This window comes from Pseudophryne corroboree, chromosome 1, assembly GCF_028390025.1.
Source record: "Pseudophryne corroboree isolate aPseCor3 chromosome 1, aPseCor3.hap2, whole genome shotgun sequence".
Lineage (NCBI taxonomy): Eukaryota > Metazoa > Chordata > Amphibia > Anura > Myobatrachidae > Pseudophryne > Pseudophryne corroboree.
The window spans coordinates 725,182,801-725,207,218 of record NC_086444.1 but is presented as its reverse complement, the minus strand read 5'-3'; the positions used below and the strand labels follow the sequence as shown (position 1 = coordinate 725,207,218).

General features: G+C 48.0%; 1 protein-coding gene across 3 annotated transcripts in view; it reads left to right on the top strand.

The window, feature by feature from the left end:
* The first annotated feature begins 368 nt into the window (after positions 1-368).
* Positions 369-24,418, top strand: part of ATP8B3 (ATPase phospholipid transporting 8B3) — a 937,871-nt gene continuing 913,821 nt past the window's right edge. For 2 of the 3 annotated variants that reach the window (XM_063915843.1, XM_063915834.1), the window contains exon 1: positions 369-511. In XM_063915843.1, coding sequence (XP_063771913.1) covers positions 409-511 — 103 coding nt within the window. In that variant the 5' untranslated portion in view covers positions 369-408. Of the gene's footprint in view, positions 512-8,330; positions 8,469-24,418 lie in introns of all 3 variants that reach the window. The other variant, XM_063915853.1, reaches the window with a different exon arrangement.

The following is a 24,418-nucleotide window of genomic DNA, read 5'->3' as shown; positions in this document are numbered from 1 at the left end:
TGGCGCAGCCGCAGTGCGAACATTGCGCATGCGCAATTAGCGGAAAATCGATGCGATGCGAGGAAAATTACCGAGCGAACAACTCGGAATGAGGGCCTATATTCTTTCTGCATCTGCTTTTAATATCACTTTGTTGTAAAAATCCAGCCTCTTCTCTTCCTTCATCATGGTGTATTGAATAACGATCCTGTTATTGAGAATTTGGCTTAAATCTTAACAATTGTGTACTTTATTCTTTAGCTATGTGCTTCAACAATTCCTATAGGCTGCCACAATCTGCTTTCAGGTGCTGTATTGTAGGAAAAACATTGTATTGCGTGCTGTCTAGGCTACACAAAGAGAACAGGTGCAGGAGAAAGATTGCCTAGGGAAACCTGTGCACTGATCTAAAGGGTGGAGTTGTTCTTCATGAATAACGCACTACACCTGCCACTCTTACATGCTGCTGTTTCCTGTTATTCTTATCCCTTGGACCACAAGAACTGTGATCACATCAACTTCAGCATTTCTGGTAAGTAGATATTTTTTCCTTACAAAGGTGAAGATATTATTTTTAAGAAAATTTAAAATCTAAGTTTCCTCAGCATTCACAATTTCAAATGAAAGCAAAAGATATATTGCAATGTTAATAGCCTATAAAAGTGTACAAGCAGTGTTCATGGTGCTTACTTATCACATCGTGATGGAAAGGGCATGGGTTTGGTGGGAGATAGATAAGTGAGCGACAGCTATAAAATGGTAACACAAAAATTGTTTGTATGTAATTTTATTCCACAATAACAAAGAAGCTAAAAAACTGATAGCCTATAAATGGAACTTTTCAATATTATGCTGCTATAGCCAGTCTCTCGGAGGCTGTATGTAAATCTTTGTTTTAGAACAACTACTTCTCCTCCATGGCCAGATATTGAAATGAGTTACACAAAAATGACAGGGCACCCTTCATCTGCAATGTGTCACAGAGCTTTTCTCACATGAATTTATTAGTCCGACATAATGTTACTAGGGGACATATAGGGCCTGAATCAGAGATGAACACTATGGGGGTAATTCCAAGTTGATCGCAGCAGGAAATTTTTTAGCAGTTGGGTAAAACCATGTGCACTGCAGGGGGGCAGATATAACATTTGCAGAGAGAGTTAGATTTGGGTGGGTTATTTTGTTTCTGTGCAGGGTAAATACTGGCTGCTTTATTTTTACACTGCAATTTAGATTGCAGATTGAACTCACCCCACCCAAATCTAACTCTCTCTGCACATGTTATATCTGCCTCCCCTGCAGTGCACATGGTTTTGCCCAATTGCTATCAAAAATCCTGCTGCGATCAACTTGGAATTACCCCCTATATGAAAATATGCAAAAGCAGCAGGAGCCGGTTGGGTAAATAGTTGCCTCCTGCACGCTTGTGTGATCTGCTGCTGTGTCTGAAGTAGCAGCATCAGATCACTTGCGTGTACTTAGACCATCTGAGTAACCCTTAGGTTACTCAGGGTGGCCGGGCTATTTAAACTGCTGGGGCAAGGAAATCCACGTTGGAAGGTGCAGTCCCTAACCTCACTACTCCCCGCACGCACACACTAGCCACAGCCTGGGGCTCTGGGGGCACGGGTTTACATACATCTCTGATTTAGGCCCATATTTATTAAGTACTGATACTTGGGGCCGATACAGTAATTATAATTTCGTATTACAGTAAATTTGTGGCATTCAAAAATTGAAAAGCACAGACAGCCATTACTGTTTTCAAAAGGGCTGACTGCAGCACTGTGTGACAGCTTCCATTGTGTAGCCCATATTGGAGATCTTGTCTTCAGTTGAGACCCTTTACTGAACGCTGTAGCATGTAAAGATTAGAGTCGGTCAGGCACATTTGTTTTTTGGAAGTGTAGTTCCTGGGACAATTACAAATTGTCTGAGTGACTTTTAGAGCATAAGCTTAAAGCATGTATACTCTCCTGGATCTGCCGGGAAAGCTCCCGAAATCAGGTGGTACTCCCGCTCCCCAGAAGATTGGGCAAGTCTCCCGGATTGCTGCCAGCCCCCACACATAACCCCCGCAGTAGGAAGAGGCCAATGATGCAATTCGCGTGGAATCATGTAATCATGGCCCCACCCCTGGCCCAACAATGCTGGTAATCTCTGCATTGTGTAGCGCGGGGAGGAAACAATAAAGCACTGCCCCTTTGTATCATCGACCCCACCGGCTCGCCCCCCATTTGTTGTGCCATGGTAAATGTATTAAACATCCACATGGGGGAGAAATGGTACCGGCACACGTTATGTGCATGTGCATGTTTTGCAAGATCTCATGCATGCGCACTGTAGCCAGCCAGCAGGGGAAGCATGCATGTGTAAGTCACTACGGTGCAAGGGCCACCAGAAGAGGTAGTCACAGTGCATGCGCTATGGGGTCAACAGTGCTGATACAGACTACCGACAGTGGGAGAGCGCACATCCTAGGCAAGATGATTTAACACACTTCCACATAGGATGGCTCATGTATAATACATTACGTCGAAATGTGTACCCGCTTCACCATGATCCGGAGATGAAGCGGGTCCACAAGAGTAAGGTAAAGAACATCAATACATTCACCCTTGTGTCACCGCCCCTCCCCTCATTCTTTGCCTCTCTGTGCCCCCTACCCTTATTGTGTTTCCCCCCTACCCTTCAATCGTTGTCTTTCTGTGTGTTTCATCACTCCCCTTCCCTCTCACCTTCAGCCAGGAGCTGGGAGCTAGCGGGATGGTGAGGCCTGGCAGCGCAGGAGATTGAGTGCTGCTGCTGCAGTAACACCACTGAGCACCACGGGCCTTGCTCAGTGGCTCAGTTGCAATGGGTGGGCAGATGCGGCAAACTGGTGGCGGGCATGCGCGGTGTGGGTACGATGTCCTGGTCGGCAGCGCCTCCTCTGTTGGGTTTGCCATGGCGCCCAGGGCACGAACACTGCTTGTCCCGCCATAGTTACGCCTCCGATTCTGACACGTGCTGTTCCTGTGTTCATTATATACTGTTGATATTACATGCTGAAGCATTATATATAGCTAACAATAGTCTGATTGAGGTTATAGAATGGCTGTCTATAATATTACCAGGACTTTAGGACTGAAATCAGTATCTGAGTGTGCATAGTGATAATGAGCACCTGAAAATTATATAACCCTATTAATTGGGAATATAAACTTACCTGTAACAATATCTAATATGACTTCCGATTCCGGGTTGATGGCGTGAGGCAGCAGATCCCGGAGCTCCGCCACTATCCGTCTACATTAGCCTTCTAAAGGCCTCTGACGGCGGCCTCCATTTGCCCTGCACGGCATCCCCCCGCACCAGCGACCCTGATGGATCGCTTTGTGACACCCGTGGCCGGCGCGTAGCCGCGGCCGGCACGCAGCCGCAGCGCCAAGAAAAACGCAGCGCGGCGGGGACTATGGCCCCAGAAGTTGGCCCTGACCCAGTCTCCCCAGCACCAAAGAAGGTGGCAGCACACACTCGGGTTTCATATGCCGACGTGGTGGGCGCCATCCGGTACACCATGACACCATGACCCCCCTCCTCTCTCAGGCAGTGTCTGACATTACACTGCAGCCTCAGCAGCTGCAAAATCGTGTGTCCCGCACTGAAAACCAACTGGGAGCTGCCATGCATAATGTGGAGGAATTACAGCAGGCCGTGAAGTCACTGACTTCAGACAATTATCATGTATGGAACAAACTCGATGATATCGAAAACAGATCGAGGAGAAATAATATCAGGCTTGTGGGCCTCCCTGAATCAGTCAAAGGACCAGCACTTGCCCATTTTGTCCGTACGACGCTTCCCACCCTTCTAGGAATCAAACACGACTGTCGAGATCTGGTGATTGAGAGGGTGCACCGTGTGGGCCTTGCCCCCACCCCGAATAAGCCTCGCCTGAGGGTCACGTTGTTTCGCTGTTTGAACTTTCTACATAAGACTGCTTTCTGGTCTGCATCACGACGCATCAAGGACGTGCAATGGGAGGGTCATAGGCTTTTTATTTTCCAGGACTACTCCGTGGAATTGACGAGGGCCCGGAAAGCATTCTCACCAATTTGCTCCCAACTTGTTGCAGAGGGCCGCAAGTTTGGCTTGCTCTATCCGGCTCGTTTACGCATCTATGATGGCTCCTCCTATAAGGACTTCCTCTCCCCAGCAGATGCCCATGCTTTTCTGAGCGAGCTCCCTCGACCCCCGGATACTGACATCAGCGACCCACCACCTACCTCATCCACCTGAAGGTTTTTTCTATCATAACTGTGCAACACTGCTTCCCAATGTTATGATGTCTCACAAGCCTTTGTTATGTTATGTTATGATGTGATGCTTATCCTCCGCAGGTTCATGCTGAAGCTTCATACTTTGTTATTGTATCTCAGCGATATTCACATGTTTTGTTATCTCGTATAGCTCTCTAGTTTCCGTTTCCAATGGACCCAGTATAATTTAGTGCTGAGACTGCCCAGGTTATTAGGGATGCTGGTTCTCTTATTATTACGGAGTATAGGATTAATTATTTATCCTTCTCTGCATCTGCATATCATAGGGCCAACATCACTCGCTACATATCTTGCATGTTTTATATATGTGCAGGACAAAGCCACTTTTTCCTCATTTCCAGTGGATGTGGTTGGGCTGGCGGAGCTCCTCCCTCACACTCCACTACTGGTTGTTATGTTAATATGGTTTAAATTTCTTACTGTGCTAATTTGCTATATGGGAAGTCCTGAGTCCTATGGCGTGTAGAATCCTCACTGATCACTCCACTAACTCTTTGGACTCGTTATATAGGACTGTCATCTTATGTTTTTTGTTTGTCTTCCCCCCTCTTTTCCTCCCCCTCTTTCCTCACAACCCTCCCCCCTCCCGCAGCATTAGCCTATGCACTATTGCATTATTTAGGTGTTGAAAGCTATGGTACCACCTTGGCCCCCTACCCCGTGCCATGCCTACTTTGACTATTGGCTCATGGAATGTAGGCGGGTTCAACTCACCAGCGAAACGTAGGAAGATCCTCATTTATCTCAACAAACAAAATGTTGACATAGCATTCCTACAAGAGTCCCAGCTAGTTCCCGCTGAAGTAGCAAAATTAAACACGTTAGGCTGGGCTGTCCTAGGTTCTAGTTCCTTTGACATCCCCGATTACCCTGGAGGAGATCCGCCAGACTATTGGTCATTTCAAGCAAGACAAAGCCCCGGGTCCCGATGGTTTCCCTGACGATTTTTACAAGCTGCTCTTGCCAAAAATTGAGACCCCATTGATGCATGCGCTTAATTCTATGCTTACATCACAAACTCTCACTCTACATTTCAACTCGGCCATCCTTTAAGGTTTTACCGAAACCAGGCAGGGACCTCACCCTCCCGGGATCCTACCATCCCATCTCCCTACTAAACCTCGATTATAAGTTGCTGACCAAAATTCTGGCTGATCATTTAAAATTGCTCCTTCCCCAGATCAAATGGGCTTTATATGGGGCAGACATTCGGAAGTCAATGTCAGACGCGTGTTGTCAGCGGTACAGGCATCTTCCGCCTCCCTCTGACCCCCGCTTATATCCTTTCCCTCGACGCGGAGAAGGCGTTTGATCTGGTTGAATGGCCCCACCTATATCACTCCCTAGCACGCTTTCGTTTTTTGTCGGAGTTTATAGAATGCATTAAACTCCTATACACACATCCCCAAACCCAGGTATCATGCAATGGTGTCTTGTCTGCTCCCTTCCCAATTGGCAGGGGTACACGGCAGGGATGCCCACTGTCTCCATTATTGTTCGATATAGCTCTGGAACTGCTGGCGATAGCCTTGCGAGTATCCAGGAGTTTCCAGGGAGTCCGGATTGGAGATGTGGAGCTCAAGGTGGCATTATTCGCAGACGATATGCTTCTTTTCATTTCTAACCCTGATGTCTCCATCCCAGAGATTCTCCGCTTAATATCGTCCTTTGGGAAAACTTCGGGCTATCGTATCAATGTTTCCAAATCTGAGCTGCTACCCCTGGGAACCCACCAAGCACCCACCACCCAACCCGCCTCTACCTTGACGCTGATGTTTAAGACCGTCCTGGATAAAATCACTTACTTAGGTATACAAATCCCCTCAGACTTATCCAACTTATACGAGACCAACTTCACACCCATGCTACATAAACTTACCACCATCCTTGACTCTTGGAAACTTTTGCCCCTCTCACTTTTGGGCCGAGTGGCTGTTCTTCAAAGTGTGTTTTTCCCACGTTTATATTATCTCATGCAAATGTTACCCATCCGCCTTCAAACGAGGGACCTGGCCTACAAATTTCTCTGGAAAGGCAAGAGACCCCTCATCACCTTCAAAAAACGGACTGCTCCCCGAACTGCGGGGGGAGTCGGCTTGCCTGACTTCCTCTCATACTCCTTGTCTGCCCTTTTTCGTTGGGCTGCTGACTGGCTGACGGAAGGCTGCGCTTTCACGGACCCCGCTCTGGATGAGGCCATGTTCTCTCCCTTTTCTCCCAGCGCACTCCTTCATTCTACCCCGAAATCTATCCCTCCTCACATTCTTAGCTCCCCACTATTCCATGATATCTACTATGCATGGCTTAAAATAAACAAATTGCTTCACAGGAATCACAGGTTCACAATGCAAGTTCCTCTCTGGGGTAATCCTGCGTTCCCTCCATCTCTTACAAACTCTACCTTTAAACTCTGGAGGGCTAAGGGACTGTCATATTCCTCCAAGGTCTATGACCCAGGAGGACATTTTGTCTTATTCTCTCACCTCCAGGATAAGTACGACATCCCACAATCACATTTCTACATGTATTTTCAAGCTCGACACTACCTTACCTCCATTCTCCATTCTATGAGTCACACCTCACCCCCATCTAGCCCCCCAGATCCATTACAATCAGTGATATCCTTGTGTGAACGTGTACCTTTTCGCACTAGGATGCTGTACAACCTCCTCACTCGTCCCCTAGATGGTCCATGTTACTCTCGCAATGGCAGAAAGATATTCCCTCCCTGACTGACTCCACAGCTCTAAGCACATATTATTGCTCCACTATGAAAGCCCTGTCCTCTGCTTATTTACAGGAAGTCCATCTCCGGACCCTACAAAGGGCCTATGTCCCTCAAATCCACCATGCCCGATACAACCCCCTGATATCAGGGGAATGCCCTAAATGCGGTTACCACTCAGCAACTTTCTACCACAATTTCTGGGAATGTGGGCACATTAGGAAATTCTGGGGAAAGGTACTCTCCTGTATCAACACTCTGCTCCATACCCGAGTCACACCCGACCCTTTAGCTTGTTTATGTGCTAATTTCTCTCAGTGGGACTTGGGTACTCAAGGAAAAAGACACATACCGTTGTTGACCATATTGGTCACAGTGTCCAAAAAGATCATTCTCACCCACTGGGTCTCCAAATCGAAACCTTCCTTATCGGAAGTACACAGGAAAATGTTACAAATATTATACTTTGATCGCAGATCTGCATTGGTAAATATAGAAACTGATGTTGTTAAATTCTATGCTAGATGGGAAAAATATATTGACTCACTCCCTCTTTCCACGCAAGCTCACATATTCACGGTCTTCGAATCGACTGAATGGTACCTGCTCCGTCAGCTCTCGCTACAGTCTCCATCACCATAGTTGAACACCTGAACTAGCAACACCCCCACCACCTTTCTACCCCTTATGTGTGTCCCTCCCCCAGGTTTAGTTTAGTTTAGTATAGTTTAATTGATATAACAGGTTTATTATTATATTGAAATGCATTATTTGTTTTTTCAAGGCATCTATCTTCCATAGATGCCTTCCGCCTCACCCTCGGAGTCTTAAAATATGACCGTTCGTTTGGCTCTGTTATTTTGACTTGGGGCCTGTCTTAACTGCCTCTACACTGTATGCAATCTTATTGCTTGTCTCTACTGTTCCTGCTACTCATTTCGTGCACAGGTCACCTGCCTTACATACCTGTTGTACCTTTTACACCTGATGCCTTATTACTTTGTTAATCTGCAAAATCTCAATAAAACAGATTTCTAAAAAAAACACCAATATCTAATACAGTGGTTCCCAAACTTTTTTGAATCACGGCACCCTAGAGTATCAGAATTTTTTTCACGGCACTCCTAAGCCAATAGTTTCTTATTGAAAATTTTAGAAAGAAATATTAAATTAAGTAAATTGTCTTTATATGTCATCCTTAGGGTAACTTATGTGGTGAGGGACAAGATTTGCTTCTGATTGTCAATATATTTTATGATTGGCAGCTATTAACACTGGTTTGGCTTTTTACATTGACCATGCAGAATTTGAATTGGTTCTGGACCACCAACCCGAGGCACCCCTGCAAGTGTCCTGAGGCACCCCAGGGTGCCACGGCGCACAGTTTGGGAACCACTGATCTAATATACAGTTTGCCATCTAGCATATCCGGATATTACAAGGTACATTTACTAAGATTCGTATTTTACATGTGTCTGATTGATGATAGGATTGTGTCTTTTGATGGTGTTTATAGTTGTGTTTGACTGCTGGGTTTGGCGGCCCACCACAAGACTGACCTCAATTGACCTTGCGGTTAACCACATAGCTGCAGGTTCCCACAATAGACTCCTATGTGAAAAAGCCCCATTGAAATCTATGGGAACCATTGATTAACAGGGCTGCAGCACATAGCCAAAAATGTGGTGCTCCTTGATTGGCTTGTGGGTCTCCTAGTGTCAAAGGTCACGTGGAGGACAGCCTTTGGGAAAGGGAATCTATGTGTATTCACAGGGGCATAGCCAGAACTTTGTGGGCCCCATAGCAACATTTTGAAGGGGCTCCTATGCCAATGAATCAAGATAGAGCCATAATGACCCATAATAGTGCCCTTGTTCATTTTCTGAACCATAGTACTGTCTTAGTTAATGTTATGCCCCATAGTAGTGCCCTAGTTACATGATGTCACATTATAAGGCCACCAGTACACATTATGCAACACAATTAACATTATGACCTATAGTGTTCTCAGTTCATATTATGTAACATTATAATGCCCTCAGTCCAGTTCATTCTATACTACATTACAATAAGCAGGTCCAGAGACATAACTAGATATATTGGAGGTTACAAGGCAAATATATTTATCACCCAATGGTGACAAATGTATATAACACATGTAACTGTGACATGGATGATGGGCCCCTCTCAGCTCTGGACCCCATAGCAGCTACACTCCTTGCACCTATGGTAGCTCCGTCCTTCTGTGCACACATAATTACTTATGTCTACTTGGTTTGGGGTAATTGTTTGTTCTTGTTTTTTTATAATCCCTGGGATGCCTACTGGAATGAAGAATACACTGAATAGGTGAGTATTTTTTTTTTTTTTTTTTTAAAGGTGATGTTGATTTCTACTGCAGAAGAGGACATGAAAAGCAACGGGGGATGTAGGTAAGTATGTGTGAGTATGTATGTGCAGTGCCGTTTCTAGCGGCGGGTGATCCGTGCAACCGGGGGGCGGAGTTTCGCGGAATGACGCGGTTGCGTCGTGACGTCACAACGCAATCACGTCATTCCGCGAAACTCCGCTCCCCGAACAGGAGTACCGATGACAAGAGGAGGGGGAGCCAGCTGGAAGGAGGCAGCTGGCGCGGGCCGAAGAGCGGGAAGAGCCTCTTCATACTGTACGTAAGTATTCTCTCTCTCTCTCTCTCTCTCTCTCTCTCTCTCTCTCTCTCTCTCTCTCTCTCTCTCTCTCTCTCTCTCTCTCTCTCTCTCTCTCTCTCTCCCCCCACTTGACACTTGCCTGTAAAATGGGGACACTTGCCTGCAATACTGTGTAAAATGGGGACTCTTGCCTGCAATACTGTGTAAAATGGGGACACGTGCCTGCCGTACTGTGTAAAATGGGGACTATTGCCTGCCGTACTGTGTAAACTGGGGACTCTTGCCTGCCGTACTGTGTAAAATGGGGACACTTGCCTGCAATACTGTGTAAAATGGGGACACGTGCCTGCTGCAATGTGTAAAATGGGGACACGTTCCTGCCGCAATGTGTAAAATTGGGACTCTTGCCTGCCGCACTGTGTAAAATGGAGACTTTTTTTTCCCCTTTGATGGCTGTGATAATGAGATCAGATGAGGCCACGCCCATTTTAATGAGGCCACACACTTGCTTTTTCTTTTTCTATCTATGGGGGGGGGCGCATATATATATATTTTTTAATGTCAATGGGCGGGGGTGGGGGGAGCGCATTTTGAAATCTTGCACTGGGAGCCAAATTGGCTAGAAACAGCCCTGTGTGTGTGTGTGCATGTATGCTTTATTTAAGTTGTATTTACTACGGTGTGTGTGTGTAATGTGTTTATTCATTGTAATATTTATTTCTGTTACGTCCTAGAGGATGCCGGGGTCCAATTCAGTACCATGGGGTATAGACGGGTCCGCAGTAGCCATGGGCACTTTAAGACTTTTTCAGAGTGTGAACTGGCTCCTCCCTCTATGCCCCTCCTCCAGACCTCAGTTTAGAAAAATGTGCCCAGGAGACTGGTCGCACGCTAGTGGAGCTCTACTAAAAGACTTTATGTTAGGTTTTTAATTTTACAGGGAGACTGCTGGCAACAGCCTCCCTGCTTCGTGGGACCTAGGGGGAGAAATAGGAACCAACTTCCTATGTAGTTCCACGGCTCTCCTTCTGCTGACAGGACACCATTAGCTCCTGAAGGGGGGGGGGGGCTGAGGGGCCTGAGGAGCATGGAACACCTACTCTCCCTGGCAAGAGACATAATATACATGTATTTTTACACCCCCACCAGTATAAATAATATTATTGCATTCTGCTGAGGAGAAGCGCGCCATCACAGGTGGGAGGAGCTTCTCCTCAGACTGCCAGCACTCACTTACTCAGCGCCGTTTTCTCCTGCAGATGCAAAGCTGAAGCAACGCTGGTCCTCCTCTCAACATCTGAACAAGTATCAGGGTGTTATAGAAGGGGGGGGGGGGGGGGCGGGGTATAGTTTTAGGTCTGTGGACCTATTATTGACAATATATAGCGCTGAAAGGTTTTTTTGTATACATTGGATATTTACACAGAAATTTTTAATAAGGCGCTGAGCTGTGAGCTGGCGACTCTTTTCTGTGCTCCTCTGACAGATTTCACTGTGGGTCTGTTTCCGGTAGCCCCCCTGAGTGTCTGTGGTATAAAATTTACACGTGTGGGACATGTCTGAGAACGGAGGGAGCTCTTCCCCTGAGGAAGCCATTTTAGGTTCACAGGAATGTAATGTGTTGGCGCCGCCGTTGCAGCAAGAGCCTGAGTGGGTGAGAGAGTAACGCAAAAGTGTATCTAAAATTAATTAAAAGATTAGATAAGTCTGAACAGCATGCAGAAAACTGGAGAAAATCCGTGGAAGACGTGATTTTTGTTAGTCCTCCCTCCTCATCCACAGGGGACCCCTCCGGGTCACAAAAACGGTCATTTGCACAAGTAGTCCAGAATGATACCGACACGGACTCAGATTTCAGTGTCGACATTAGTGATTCCAGGGGGATTGAACAAAAACTGGCAAAAAGCATTCAATGTATGATTGTTGCAATTAGGGAAGTGTTAGAGGTTACAGAGACACCTCCTGTGCCTCAGGAAAAGGCTTATTTTAATAAAAAATAAAAAGCCTGATGTAACGTTTCCTCCATCTAATGAACTAAAAAGACTCTTTGAAAAGGTCTGGTCTAACCCAGAAAAGAAATTTGAGATTCCCAAAAGAATTCAGGCCTACCCCTTTCCTGAAGAGGACAGAAAAAAATTGGAGTCACCCCCCATTTTAGACAGTGCTCTGCCAAGGTTAACTAAAAAGGTGATTCTGCCTGCGCCTGGGACGGCTTCATTAAAGGAGCCGGCAGACCGCAAGTTAGAGACAACGTTAAAATCTCTGTATGTGACAAATGGTACATTACTCAGACCTACCATTGCCTTTGCATGGGTGAGTAATGCTAAAGAAAGGTGGTCAAAAAACTTGTCAGCAAGTATTGACACTGTAGATAAAGATGATATGCTCCTAACGTTAGGTCATATAAAGGACACTGCAGGTTACATGGTGGAAGCTATGAAAGATATTGGTCTCTTGGGATCAAGAGCCGCTGCCATGGCGAATTTAGCACGTAGAGCGCTCTGGATTCGTCAATGGAATGCAAAGCGGAGTCCAAAAGGAATATGGAGGCCCTCCCATACAAAGGGGAGGCGTTATTTGGGGATCAGCTGGATGCCTTAGTGTCTGCGGCTACCGCAGGTAAGTCGACTTTTCTGCCTTACGCACCGGCTCCAGCAAAGAAGACACATCACTCAAATTAGATGCAGTCCTTTCGGACCAACAAATACAAAGAGGGCAAAAGTACCCCTTTCTTCACAGGAAGAGGAAAGGGAAAAGGTAAGAAGTCCTCAACGACTTCAGGATCACAGGAGCAGAAAACATCCTCTGCTTCTGCAAAAACCACAGCATGATGCTTGTGATGTTAGTGTATCAGAATGCTTAATATTTGTAGACACTCCCTTACTAATATGTGTAAGCCTGAATCTTCAGTGATGGTCCCTGGGACTAGGGGGATGCTGGGAAATGGGTGGTCCAGTGTGCAGTGTGCCTGGAGTTGGTGATGGAATAAACAGCACAGCAGTGAACTCGCATGTCTCTGTGTCCTGATGACTGGATTTACAAACATATAAACAAAACAATGCTGGGGCTCCTTTGCGGGAGTCCGCTCAGGTGGGGGCACGTCTGAAACTCTTCAGTCAGATCTGGGTACAATCAGATCTGGACCCTTGGATTTTACAAATAGTGTCCCAAGGGTACAAGCTGGAGTTTCAAGACTTTCTCCATGCCGATTTTTCAAATCAAGCTTACCAGCTTCTGCTCAAGACAAAACAAATGTGACAGAAGCAATACAGAAATTATGTCAGGATGAAGTAATTGTCCTAGTTCCCTTGTCACAACAAGGAAGAGGTTTTTATTCAAGCCTCTTTGTAGTCCCGAAGAAGTAATTCCCACACTTATTCAGGCCAGGAAAGGAGTAACGTCTAGACATTACCACCGTATTTGGAGAAAATATGTATCTTGGTGTGAAACCAAGAAGGCTCCAACGGAGGAATTTCAATTAGGACGACTTCCAGGTCGAGAGACCCACAAGCAATGGCAGTGGATGCACTGGTGACCCAGTGGGTGTTTCAGTCAGTGTATGTGTTTCCTCCACTTCCACTAATACCAAAAATTCTCAAGATCATAAGAAGAACAAGGGTTCGAGCGATCCTCATTGTCCCAGACTGGCCAAGGAGGGCTTGGTAACCAGATCTTCAGGAGTTAATCATAGAAGATCCTCGGCCTCTTCCTCTGCACGAGGACCTGCTCCGGCAGGGGCCGAGCGTGTATCAAGACTTACCGCGGCTATGTTTGACGGCATGGCTGTTGAGCGCCGGATCCTAGCCCGAAAGGGTATTCCCAAAGAAATCATTCCCACACTTATTCAGGCCAGGAAAAGAGTAACGTCTAGATATTACCACCGTATTTGGAGAAAATATGTATCTTGGTGTGAAACCAAGAAAGCTCCAATGGAGGAATTTCAATTAGGACGACTTCTCCTATTTTTACAGGCAGGTGTGGATGCAGGCTTGAGATTGGGGTCAATCAAGGTTAAAATTTCGGCTTAGTCGATTTTCTTTTAGAAACAGTTGGCTTCCCTTCCTGCCGTTCAGACATTTGTGAAGGGGGTCCTGCGCATCCAACCGCCTTTTGTGCCTCCTATGGCACCATGGGATCTTAACGTGATGTTGCAGTTCCATCAATCAGATTGGTTTGAACCTCTACAAGAGGTTGAGTTGAACTTTCTCACTTGGAAAGTGGTCATGCTATTGGCCTTGTCATCCGCAAGGCGGGTTTCTGAGTTAGGGGCCCTGTCTCACAAGAGCCCTTATTTGATCTTTCATGAAGATAGGGCTGAACTAAGAACACGTCAGCAATTTCTTCCAAAGGTGGTTTATTCTTTTCATATGAACCAACATATTGTAGTGCCAGTGGCTACTGACACATCGGCTGTGTCAAAGTCTCTGGATGTAGTCAGACCTTTGAAAATTTATGTCACGAGAACAACTCTGTTAAGGAAAACAGAGGCTGTTTGTCCTGCATGACCCAAACAAGATTGGGTGTCCTGCTTCTTAGCAGACTATTGCGTGCTGGATCAGATGCACGATTCAGCAGGCACATTCCACGGCAGGATTTCCGGTACCGAATTCGTTAAAGGCCCATTCTACAAGAAAGGTGGGCTTGTCCTGGGCGGCTGCCCGGGGTGTCTCGGCTTTACAGCTTTGCTGAGCAGCTACTTGGTCAGGGGCAAACATGTTTGCAAAGTTTTACAAGTTTGACACCTTGGCTGCTGATTACTTAAAATTTGGTCCGCACTCTCCCGCCCGTACTGGGAGCTTTGGTACAACCCCATGGTACTGATTTGGACCCCAGCATCCTCTAGGATGTAAGAGAAAACAGGATTTTAATAGAGATGAGCGGATTCGGTTTTACTCGGTTCTCAAAACCATTGGCTATCCAAAACACGTGACACCCGTGAGCCAATAAGATGTCGTTTTGAGAACCGAGTAAAACCGAATCCGCTCATCTCTAGATTTTAATACCTACCAGTAAATCCTTTTCTCCTAGTCCGTAGTGGATGCTGGGCCCAGTGCTTCTGTACCTGCAGTAGTTCTATTTTTATAGTTCTTTCACAAGTTGTTGTGTTGAAATTGTTCTTCAGCATGTTGCTGAAACTTGTTCATGCGTGTTGGCATGTGTTATGTTGAATGCCATGTTGTGCGGCATGGTTGAAGTGTGAGCTGGTATGAATCTCGCCACTAGCTTAAAAGTAAATCCTTCTCTTGAAGATGTCCGTCTCCTGGGCACAGTTTCTATACTGAGGTCTGAAGGAGGGGCATAGAGGGAGGAGCCAGTTCACACTCTGAAAAAGTCTTAAAGTGCCCATGGCTTCTGCGGACCCGTCTATACCGCATGGTACTGAATTAGACCCCAGCATCCTCTACGGACTAGGAGAAAAGGATTTACCGGCAGGTATTAAAATCCTGTTTTTACAGGTGCGACTACAGGTATCAATAGGCCCTTCAATGCTGGGACCTGTAGTTCCACCAGTTAAAGACAATATTACGCATGAAAGCCCTCAACTTGGCATCCACTGCTAAGGGATGCCGGGGTTAGCCTTCAGCCTTGGGTGCCCTGGGGGGAGATGGGCCTTTATTGTGGGTTACTACTCCCCCAGGGTGTCCTGGCCAGTACTGACTAGTTGGGGCAGTAATTCTACGGCCACTGGGACCAATATAAACGTGTTCCCCAGCTGTGACATTTCCTCCTTGTTTAGTGGAGCCCGGTGCTGGTTTCAAAAATATTTTTTTCCCCCTCTATTTTTGAAACCAGGAGCAGTCCAAGATCCCGCTGCTGGTTCTTTAAATACAGGGAAACCCTACGCATTTTTTCACCTGTTTAGATCCAGGACTGTCTCAAAGAGCCTGGGGCTGGTTATACTTTTTTATATTTTGTAGCTTTTTCTTTCACAAAAGTGCATCTTGATCCAAGTTTGCCCAATTTATGAGTGTGTTTGCAGAAATGATTCTAGGTACATTTTCATGCTTCATTGATGTCTGTGGAAATTCTACCCGAGTTTGTCCGATGGTGTATTTTGGTTGTACACACCTGTCCACCCCTGTTTTGTACTTCTATTTGACCTACACTCCCATGTTTGGTCTTTAGTAAATTTCAGAGATAGAATTAACCCCTGTGTTTGCCAATTTAGTAAATATACCCCTTACAGTGTAGATTTGATAGACATATGTTCTGTGAGATATACATATTGTTACATTGATAAGTGAATATTGAGTATCTATATTCTTCTCAGGGTAGGATTAAATAAACAACGTAAATTTCATTTAAAAGGATTCTATTAACCATCATGATTGGGAGAGGAATTGTAATATCTCTATAAAAGGGTTCGTACCTGAAACTCTGTCGGTCTCGTAATCGGCCGTATCCACTCTTCAACGATGTCTTGGCCAGCGTCTATTCTTCTCCTCACCTGTAAGGCTGGGGCACAAGGACCAGGAGAACCTCGGAAGGGCAACCCAAACCCAATGTGCTCAAGGACCACGACACATGGAGACGGTGACAACCATTTATTGCACTGACGATATCAGTCACCGCTGTAACTCAATTTTCATTAAACACAGTTGCATAGGTTGAACATTATTACAATAACCTGAGTCTTTCCCTGTCTTATAACAACATTCACAGTTTTAACACCTCGAAGGTATAACTTTGACCAAATCAAACAATCAAATACTTCACCCGTACTACCAATCATTTGGAGGATAATGTCCTATTAGGGTAAAGTATGTCCTGGCAGTAACGCGGGAGCCATCCCTAAACTGTCCACGAGGGGGGCGTTATATGCTGGACCATAACGTTCAGTTCCTGCGCCCCAGAGGCGTTTGCGGCCAATGTCTCTCTAATAGACTGCTTATACTGAAACAGAGGACTTCTAAGGAGGCGTCAGTGGACGCAAGGTAAACAGTTGTAAACAGGCATGCAAAACCACTTTCTCCATAATACAGAACAGCAGTAATGATTCACGGTACCAACCGCATTTGTATCCACAGAAAGGTAAGTCAATTATCATCCAGTGATATAAACTAGTAAACAGACCAGTTCTGGCTTGCACAGTAAGAACAGGGGTTTGCACAGTAAGAACAGGGGTTTGCACAGTCCTGTTACCTTTTTGTTGAACTGTGCTGTAACAACCGGGTGCGGTATAAGTGTGAAGGTCATAACATGGACCCGTTAGGAGGCGCTATTACATAGGGAGAGTCTTTGACGGAGCTGTTTAGGGTTAGGGGCGTCCCCCTTTTCTGACAGGCGGCAGTTAATGATAACCCTCTACTTTACATGGAAACATCTATGAAGACCCAGGTACAGTACTTCTGTACTTGGGGTTCCTGTAACCCGGATAGCTGGGATATTGGGGATAAGTGAGAGTACCTGCGGTATATTCGGTGCTCCTGCTGTCTGCAGCCGTGCTCCCAGTCACTGCAGCCTCTCCCGTATGACTGTTGTTAGGGGAATTCTCTTCCCACGCGATCTCCCCCCTTCCGGATCTCGAGCCCTTGTGCCGTGGCGTCTTTGATGTTGGGCAGGTGTCAGGAAGCCTCTGTGACCTGAGCCACCTCCCTCTCTTGTACACGCGGCGGTGTTGTTCCTTTGCTCCGGCCGTGGCAGGCAGCAGCGAGTCTGGCGGGTGGGCGCGCTCTCTTCGTTCCCCTCACACCGCGGTCCTCTCTCTCTCCGTCTTCCCGCCTCTGCCCCGATCACCTCAGCTCACTGTTCTCTCAGTCTCCTCACTGCCTGCTCACTCTCCTCAGCTCACTCTTCTGCAGGCTGCTGCAGGACAACCCTTTTATAACTTTGCATTCCCAGGACCACATTCTATCTGGGATTTCCCGCTCTTAGTTTGCAAATGGGTGAGTCATGCACTTTGCATTTTGCAGACTGATCTGTATTGCTATGAGCTGTGCTGTTAACTCCTTCTGTGCTGCAAGCTGTAGGCTGCTGGCACAGTGCTTATTCAACTCCAGCAAACATTTTACTTTTATTAAAGTCATGCTGGCACCTATAGTGCCACAGTTGATTTGGGCTGCAGTTTCAGGGTATCACATGCACCCCAGCTAAAATCTTGCGTGTCCTCACGCCTATGGCAGCAAGCCAAAGTCTCTAATATAAATCTCAATTTAAGCATAACAATAAACAGGTGTAAACAAATCGGATATAAGTATACAGTGGAAACGGTTAACAGTTTACTCCCTATACCTTAAAGGCGGGACACCCTGGGTGCTGCGTCCTGACCTTCTGGTCTCAACCCCAGGGATGTCGCTCTAGTCAGGAGCGGTAATTAGGCTAGGCCGATCCTGGTCTTCAACAGGCCCATTGAACACCGGGTTTGGCGTTATGGGTGAGGCTGAATGCGGTGGTGGTAGTCCACCCATAAACACTAAGAGCTCCATGGGATCGTGTAAGGGTATGCCCCCTAGGGTCTCCCGTCCCTCTGCCACAGGTGGATCTGCGCTTCTCATTGGTAACTCTACGGTACAGAGCTTGAGTTGGTCTCTTGGTACCACGCTGACTGGACCTTCCGGGCCCTTACGGATCTTGTAGGTGTATCGGTCGCCCTCAGGAACACTGATCACGACGTACGGGCAACTTTCCCACATAGCGTCAAGCTTGCTGGTACGGTGATTCCGTTTCTTCCAGACAAGGTCCCCAGTCTTCAGTGCCTCCGGTCGGATGTGGGCATTGTAGTTTATCTCTTGGCGCTGCTGGGCATGCTCAATTCTTTTTATTACAATTTCTCGGGCAGCTTCTATCCTCCGCTGGTGCTCACGGACCCAGTCGGTCTTTGGGTCGATGGGAGGGACCACAGCAGGGGTCAATTCCAGGTCCTGGGGTAATTTGCCTCGTCGGCCGAACATGAGGTAGTACGGTGTGAAGCCGGTAGAGCAATGTTCAGTGTTGTTGTAAAGATAGGTTAATTCGGGGAGTACGGTCGGCCACTTGGTGCGATCTTCTGCCACGAGGCTCCGGAGCATCCCGATGAGGGTCTGGTTAGCTCTTTCGCACAATCCATTCCCCTGTGGGTGATAGGCTGTGGTCCGAGCTTTCCGACAGCCGTAGTTCGAACACAGTTCGTGAAACAACTGCGACTCAAAGGCAGGGCCTTGGTCGGTCAAGATGCAGTCTGGATACCCATAGGGCCTGGCAAAGTGCTTCAAAAACAGTTCAGCAGTGGTTTTTGCAGTGAGGTCTTTGGCCGGGACGGCTACTAGGAATTTACTGTAATGGTCCGTTATTGTAAGGGCATACAGATATCCATTGGTGCTCGGCTCCAATTTCACGTGGTCCAGGGCAACAATTTGTAGTGGATGTTGACTCTTAATGGGATGCAGAGGATCCTTTTGGGTAATGCCGGCCTGCCTTTTCCTTGTGCATGGAACACAGTCACGGCACCATCTTTCTACATCTTCTCGCATGCCCACCCAGAAATACCGTGTGCGTAGGATAGCTTCAGTCTTTTGTGTGCCGAAGTGCCCGGACTTGTCATGGTAGGCCGTGAGCAGAAGAGCAGCTTGATCTTTGGATACAACCACCTGAGTGACTGGTTGGTGGGTACTTGGCTCTATGCTGGTACGCACTAGGATCCCCTCCTCCAAGTGAATGCGGTCCCTATGCCGTAGTAACTTTATCAATTCCGGGTCGGCTTTATCCCGTTGGGCCCAGGTCAATGGGCGCCGCTGGTGCAACAAGGCCACAAGTTCCCTCAGCACTGGATTCTTCCGCTGCTTCTCGCGCCAGTCAACTGTGGGAGCATCCAGTAGGGCATTCTCCACTCGTGGAGGTCCGGTGATGGATAGGGGGTCTGACGTGACCGTTCGTCCCTTTCGAGAGACTTTAAACACCGGGGTTTCGACATCCTCATCCACATCTCTATCTTCCTCTGTAATGTCCACGGTGGGTAATCGGGAGAGGACATCGGCGTTCCCGTTGGACTTCCCACTTCGGTAGGATACGGTGTACTGGAAATTTGCTAATCGGGATACCCATCTCTGTTCCAGGGCTCCGAGCTTAGCAGTGGACAGATGTGCCAGCGGGTTATTGTCCGTCATGATGACGAACGGCGTGGCGGCCAGATAGTGTTTAAACTTCTCTGTGACGGCCCAGATGAGGGCGAGTAACTCTAGCTTAAATGCGCTGTAATTCTCACAGTTACGCTCGGTCTTGCGGAGGCCCCGGCTGGCGTATGCAATCACTCTTTCCCGCCCGTCCTGCACCTGGGAGAGTACGGCCCCTAAACCCCGGTGACTAGCGTCTGTGTAAACTTGAAATGGTTGTTCATAATCGGGATAGGCCAACAACGGGGCTTCGATTTAAGGACGTTTTCAACCGATGAAAGGCTCGCTGCTGTTCCTCTCCCCAACATACCAGGGACGACCCTCTTCGCTCATGACCCGATTGGCCTCTGAGTAATTCGTGCAACGGGGCTGCCACTGCGGCAAATTGTTCAATGAAGCGTCGATAGTACCCCACAAATCCCAAATAGCTTCGGACATCTCTGACGGTCTTGGGGACTGGCCAGTCCTGAACGACTCTGATCTTCTCCGGATCGGGCATCACGCCCTCAGCGCTGACGACATGCCCCAGATACTGGACCTTGGGCTTGAGCAGGTGACATTTGCTCGGTTTAAGCTTCAGGCCGCAGTGGATCAACTGTTGGAACACTTCTTCCAAATGTCGCAGATGGTCCTCGTAGTTTCTGGAGAAGATTATCACATCGTCGAGGTACAGCAGGACCATCTCGAAGTTGCGGTGTCCGAGACAATGCTCCATGACACGTTGGAAGGTGGCCGGGGCGTTGCAGAGTCCAAATGGCATCCTTAGGAATTCGAATAAGCCCATTGGCGTAGTGAAGGCCGTCTTCTCAATGTCTTCAGGGGCCATTTGGACCTGCCAGTAGCCGCTGGTGAGGTCCAGTGTGGAGAAATACGCCGCCGTCTTCAAGGCTGTCAGAGATTCTTCGATTCGGGGAAGCGGATAGGCGTCCTCGTGTGTTGCAGCATTGAGCCTGCGATAATCTACGCAGAAGTGCAGGCTACCGTCCTTCTTCTTCACTATCACCAGTGGAGCGGCCCATGGGCTGTGGCTTTCACGGATGACTCCAGCCTCTTTCATTTCCGCAATCATGTTCCTCACTGGCTGGTACATAGTTGGGGGGAGGGGTCGGTGGCGTTCCTTGATAGGAGAGGTTGTCCCAGTGGGAATGTGATGATACACTTCATCCGCTTGACCAAAATCTGAAGGGTGTTGGCTGAATGCAGCAACGTTGCGTCGCACCAGCTGTAATATTCCATCTCTTTGGTCAGTGGGGGTGTCAACATCGCCAATCTGGATCTCGACCCACCATGGGGGTTCTTCCTCAGCCGCCGACTTTTCGCCGTCTGCCGCTCCTGATTGAGCCATGGTTACCCCCTGTCTCACGATGTCTTGGAAGTCGATCCAACTGACCTTCACCACTGGACAATACTTGTAGAGTCTGATGGCATACGAGTGTGGGTTCAGAAGACGGACTGGTACCCTCCCGTGTACCACCTTGGCTAGTGTCCTCGCCACAGCGAACGGCTGTTGTCCGTCCCGGTCACAGGGTTCCACCAGAGCCTCGTAGTTTCTTCCCCCCGGACCAATTCTCGTTTTGCACCACACCACTTGCTCCGAATTCGGTTTCAACAGAACAGGTTGGCGGTCGGTGATTCGGGCTTTTCCAATCTCACCCTGACCATTAATGAATTTCCTTCGGCCCTCTAGTACTTTGATGGTCTGTTGCAGGGCCTTTCGCTCCTTAGGGGTCACGGTCTTCATCTCTTGTCGCAGGGCTTCTACTAGTTCCTCTGGACAGTTTCGCAGAATGTTCATGCCTAGGATCACGGGTGGCAAGTGTGCGTTGGGCGCCGTGGTGATGAGGTATCCTTGGCGGGTCAGGGCGGCGTTTCCTACTTCCACGTCGGCTTCCCAGTAGCCTTGGAAGGCGATGGGTTGTCCATTGCTGGCTAGCAAGTGGAGCCATGTAGTGGGTGGGGACACAATGGTAGCTTCGTCCCAGTGTTGGAGGAACTCCGTGAATCGGATTGTAGAGACTTGTGAGCCCGTATCCAAGAGAGCTGGTATCTCGATCCCATTGATGCGGATGTTCAGGTGAGGGCACTCTCCTACATACTGGGGCCACCAATCCCGCGATGGCGGACCTGTCAGTGGTTCTCCTCCCGAGGGTCGGTCCCTCGCCTCGGGGTCCCCCCATTTAAAGGGTCAAGTGGGCAGTTCCGTTCGATGTGTCCGCTCTGGTGACATCCCCTACAAATCGGTCGACCCTGTGGGTCAAACCGATCGGTAGGCCTTCGGCCTGACTCCCTCGTGACCTCCCATCGAGGGTGGCGTCTTCCACCGCGTTCTTGACGCCCTTCTCTGCGTCGGCTTCCACTTGGTTCTTTGCCGAGTTCTTCCAGCTTCTGGCTCATCCGAGACAGGCTGAGCGTCATTTCTGACATCTGTCGGTTAAGGGTTTCGATAGGGTCTGGCCCTGTTGGGGCCTGTGCCTGCTGAAGGACTACATTCTTGTACAAAGGGATGCTCTGGAGGCTTTCTTCGTCCACTTTCCTTGGTGTCTCGTCGTCTTCAGCCTCGTTGCCCTGATTCATTCCTAAGATCTGTAGAACATCTTCTTTAAATGCAGAGAAGGAACTGTCCGGTTTTTGGCGTTTCCACATTCGTAATTGTGACCGAATTGCTTCACCTTGTGCTCCTTCCATAAATAAATTAATTAGGGTGTCATCGGTCAGTCCGGCATCCAGTGGATCTAGTGTTCGTACAGCTCTCAAGGCTTCCTGTAGGCCTAGTGCAAACTCCCGTAGAGATTCGCCTGGTCGTTGCTTTCTTGCGTACAGACGGCACTTTAGTTCTGCTACCGTTCTGCATTCAAATATGTTCCTTAATTTCTGGAGTATACCATCTGCACTCTTCTTCTCCGTATCCTCCCATGCTTCTACCTCCCTCAGTGCTGGGCCGGTTAATTGTCCCTTCAGGATCTCTACTTTTTGTTCTTCCGTGAGCGTATATAGGCGGAACATGGAGAGCATTTTGTCTTTGAATGCCTTGAAAGTACTTGAGCCAGGGACTTGTTTTCCTGCATATGTCGGCAACCATGAGGCCCCAAAGTAATATGGCATGGTGATCGGTGATGCCGTTGTCCCTGTCGGATTTCCGGGTGCCGCTGGTGGTTGTCCCTGTGCCGAGGACGACTCCGGAACATCTGGGTTCGACATCTTGAAACGATCCTGTTCGCGGACGCCAAGTGTAATATCTCTATAAAAGGGTTCGTACCTGAAACTCTGTCGGTCTCGTAATCGGCCGTATCCACTCTTCAACGATGTCTTGGCCAGCGTCTATTCTTCTCCTCACCTGTAAGGCTGGGGCAGAAGGACCAGGAGAACCTCGGAAGGGCAACCCAAACCCAATGTGCTCAAGGACCACGACACATGGAGACGGTGACAACCATTTATTGCACTGACGATATCAGTCACCGCTGTAACTCCAATTTTCATTAAACACAGTTGCATAGGTTGAACATTATTACAATAACCTGAGTCTTTCCCTGTCTTATAACAACATTCACAGTTTTAACACCTCGAAGGTATAACTTTGACCAAATCAAACAATCAAATACTTCACCCGTACTACCAATCATTTGGAGGATAATGTCCTATTAGGGTAAAGTATGTCCTGGCAGTAACGCGGGAGCCATCCCTAAACTGTCCACGAGGGGGGCGTTATATGCTGGACCATAACGTTCAGTTCCTGCGCCCCAGAGGCGTTTGCGGCCAATGTCTCTCTAATAGACTGCTTATACTGAAACAGAGGACTTCTAAGGAGGCGTCAGTGGACGCAAGGCAAACAGTTGTAAACAGGCATGCAAAACCACTTTCTCCATAATACAGAACAACAGTAATGATTCACTGTACCAACCGCATTTGTATCCACAGAAAGGTAAGTCAATTATCATCCAGTGATATAAACTAGTAAACAGACCAGTTCTGGCTTGCACAGTAAGAACAGGGGTTTGCACAGTAAGAACAGGGGTTTGCACAGTCCTGTTACCTTTTTGTTGAACTGTGCTGTAACAACCGGGTGCGGTATAAGTGTGAAGGTCATAACATGGACCCGTTAGGAGGCGCTATTACATAGGGAGAGTCTTTGACGGAGCTGTTTAGGGTTAGGGGCGTCCCCCTTTTCTGACAGGCGGCAGTTAATGATAACCCTCTACTTTACATGGAAACATCTATGAAGACCCAGGTACAGTACTTCTGTACTTGGGGTTCCTGTAACCCGGATAGCTGGGATATTGGGGATAAGTGAGAGTACCTGCGGTATATTCGGTGCTCCTGCTGTCTGCAGCCGTGCTCCCAGTCACTGCAGCCTCTCCCGTATGACTGTTGTTAGGGGAATTCTCTTCCCACACGATCTCCCCCCTTCCGGATCTCGAGCCCTTGTGCCGTGGCGTCTTTGATGTTGGGCAGGTGTCAGGAAGCCTCTGTGACCTGAGCCACCTCCCTCTCTTGTACACGCGGCGGTGTTGTTCCTTTGCTCCGGCCGTGGCAGGCAGCAGCGAGTCTGGCGGGTGGGCGCGCTCTCTTCGTTCCCCTCACACCGCGGTCCTCTCTCTCTCCGTCTTCCCGCCTCTGCCCCGATCACCTCAGCTCACTGTTCTCTCAGTCTCCTCACTG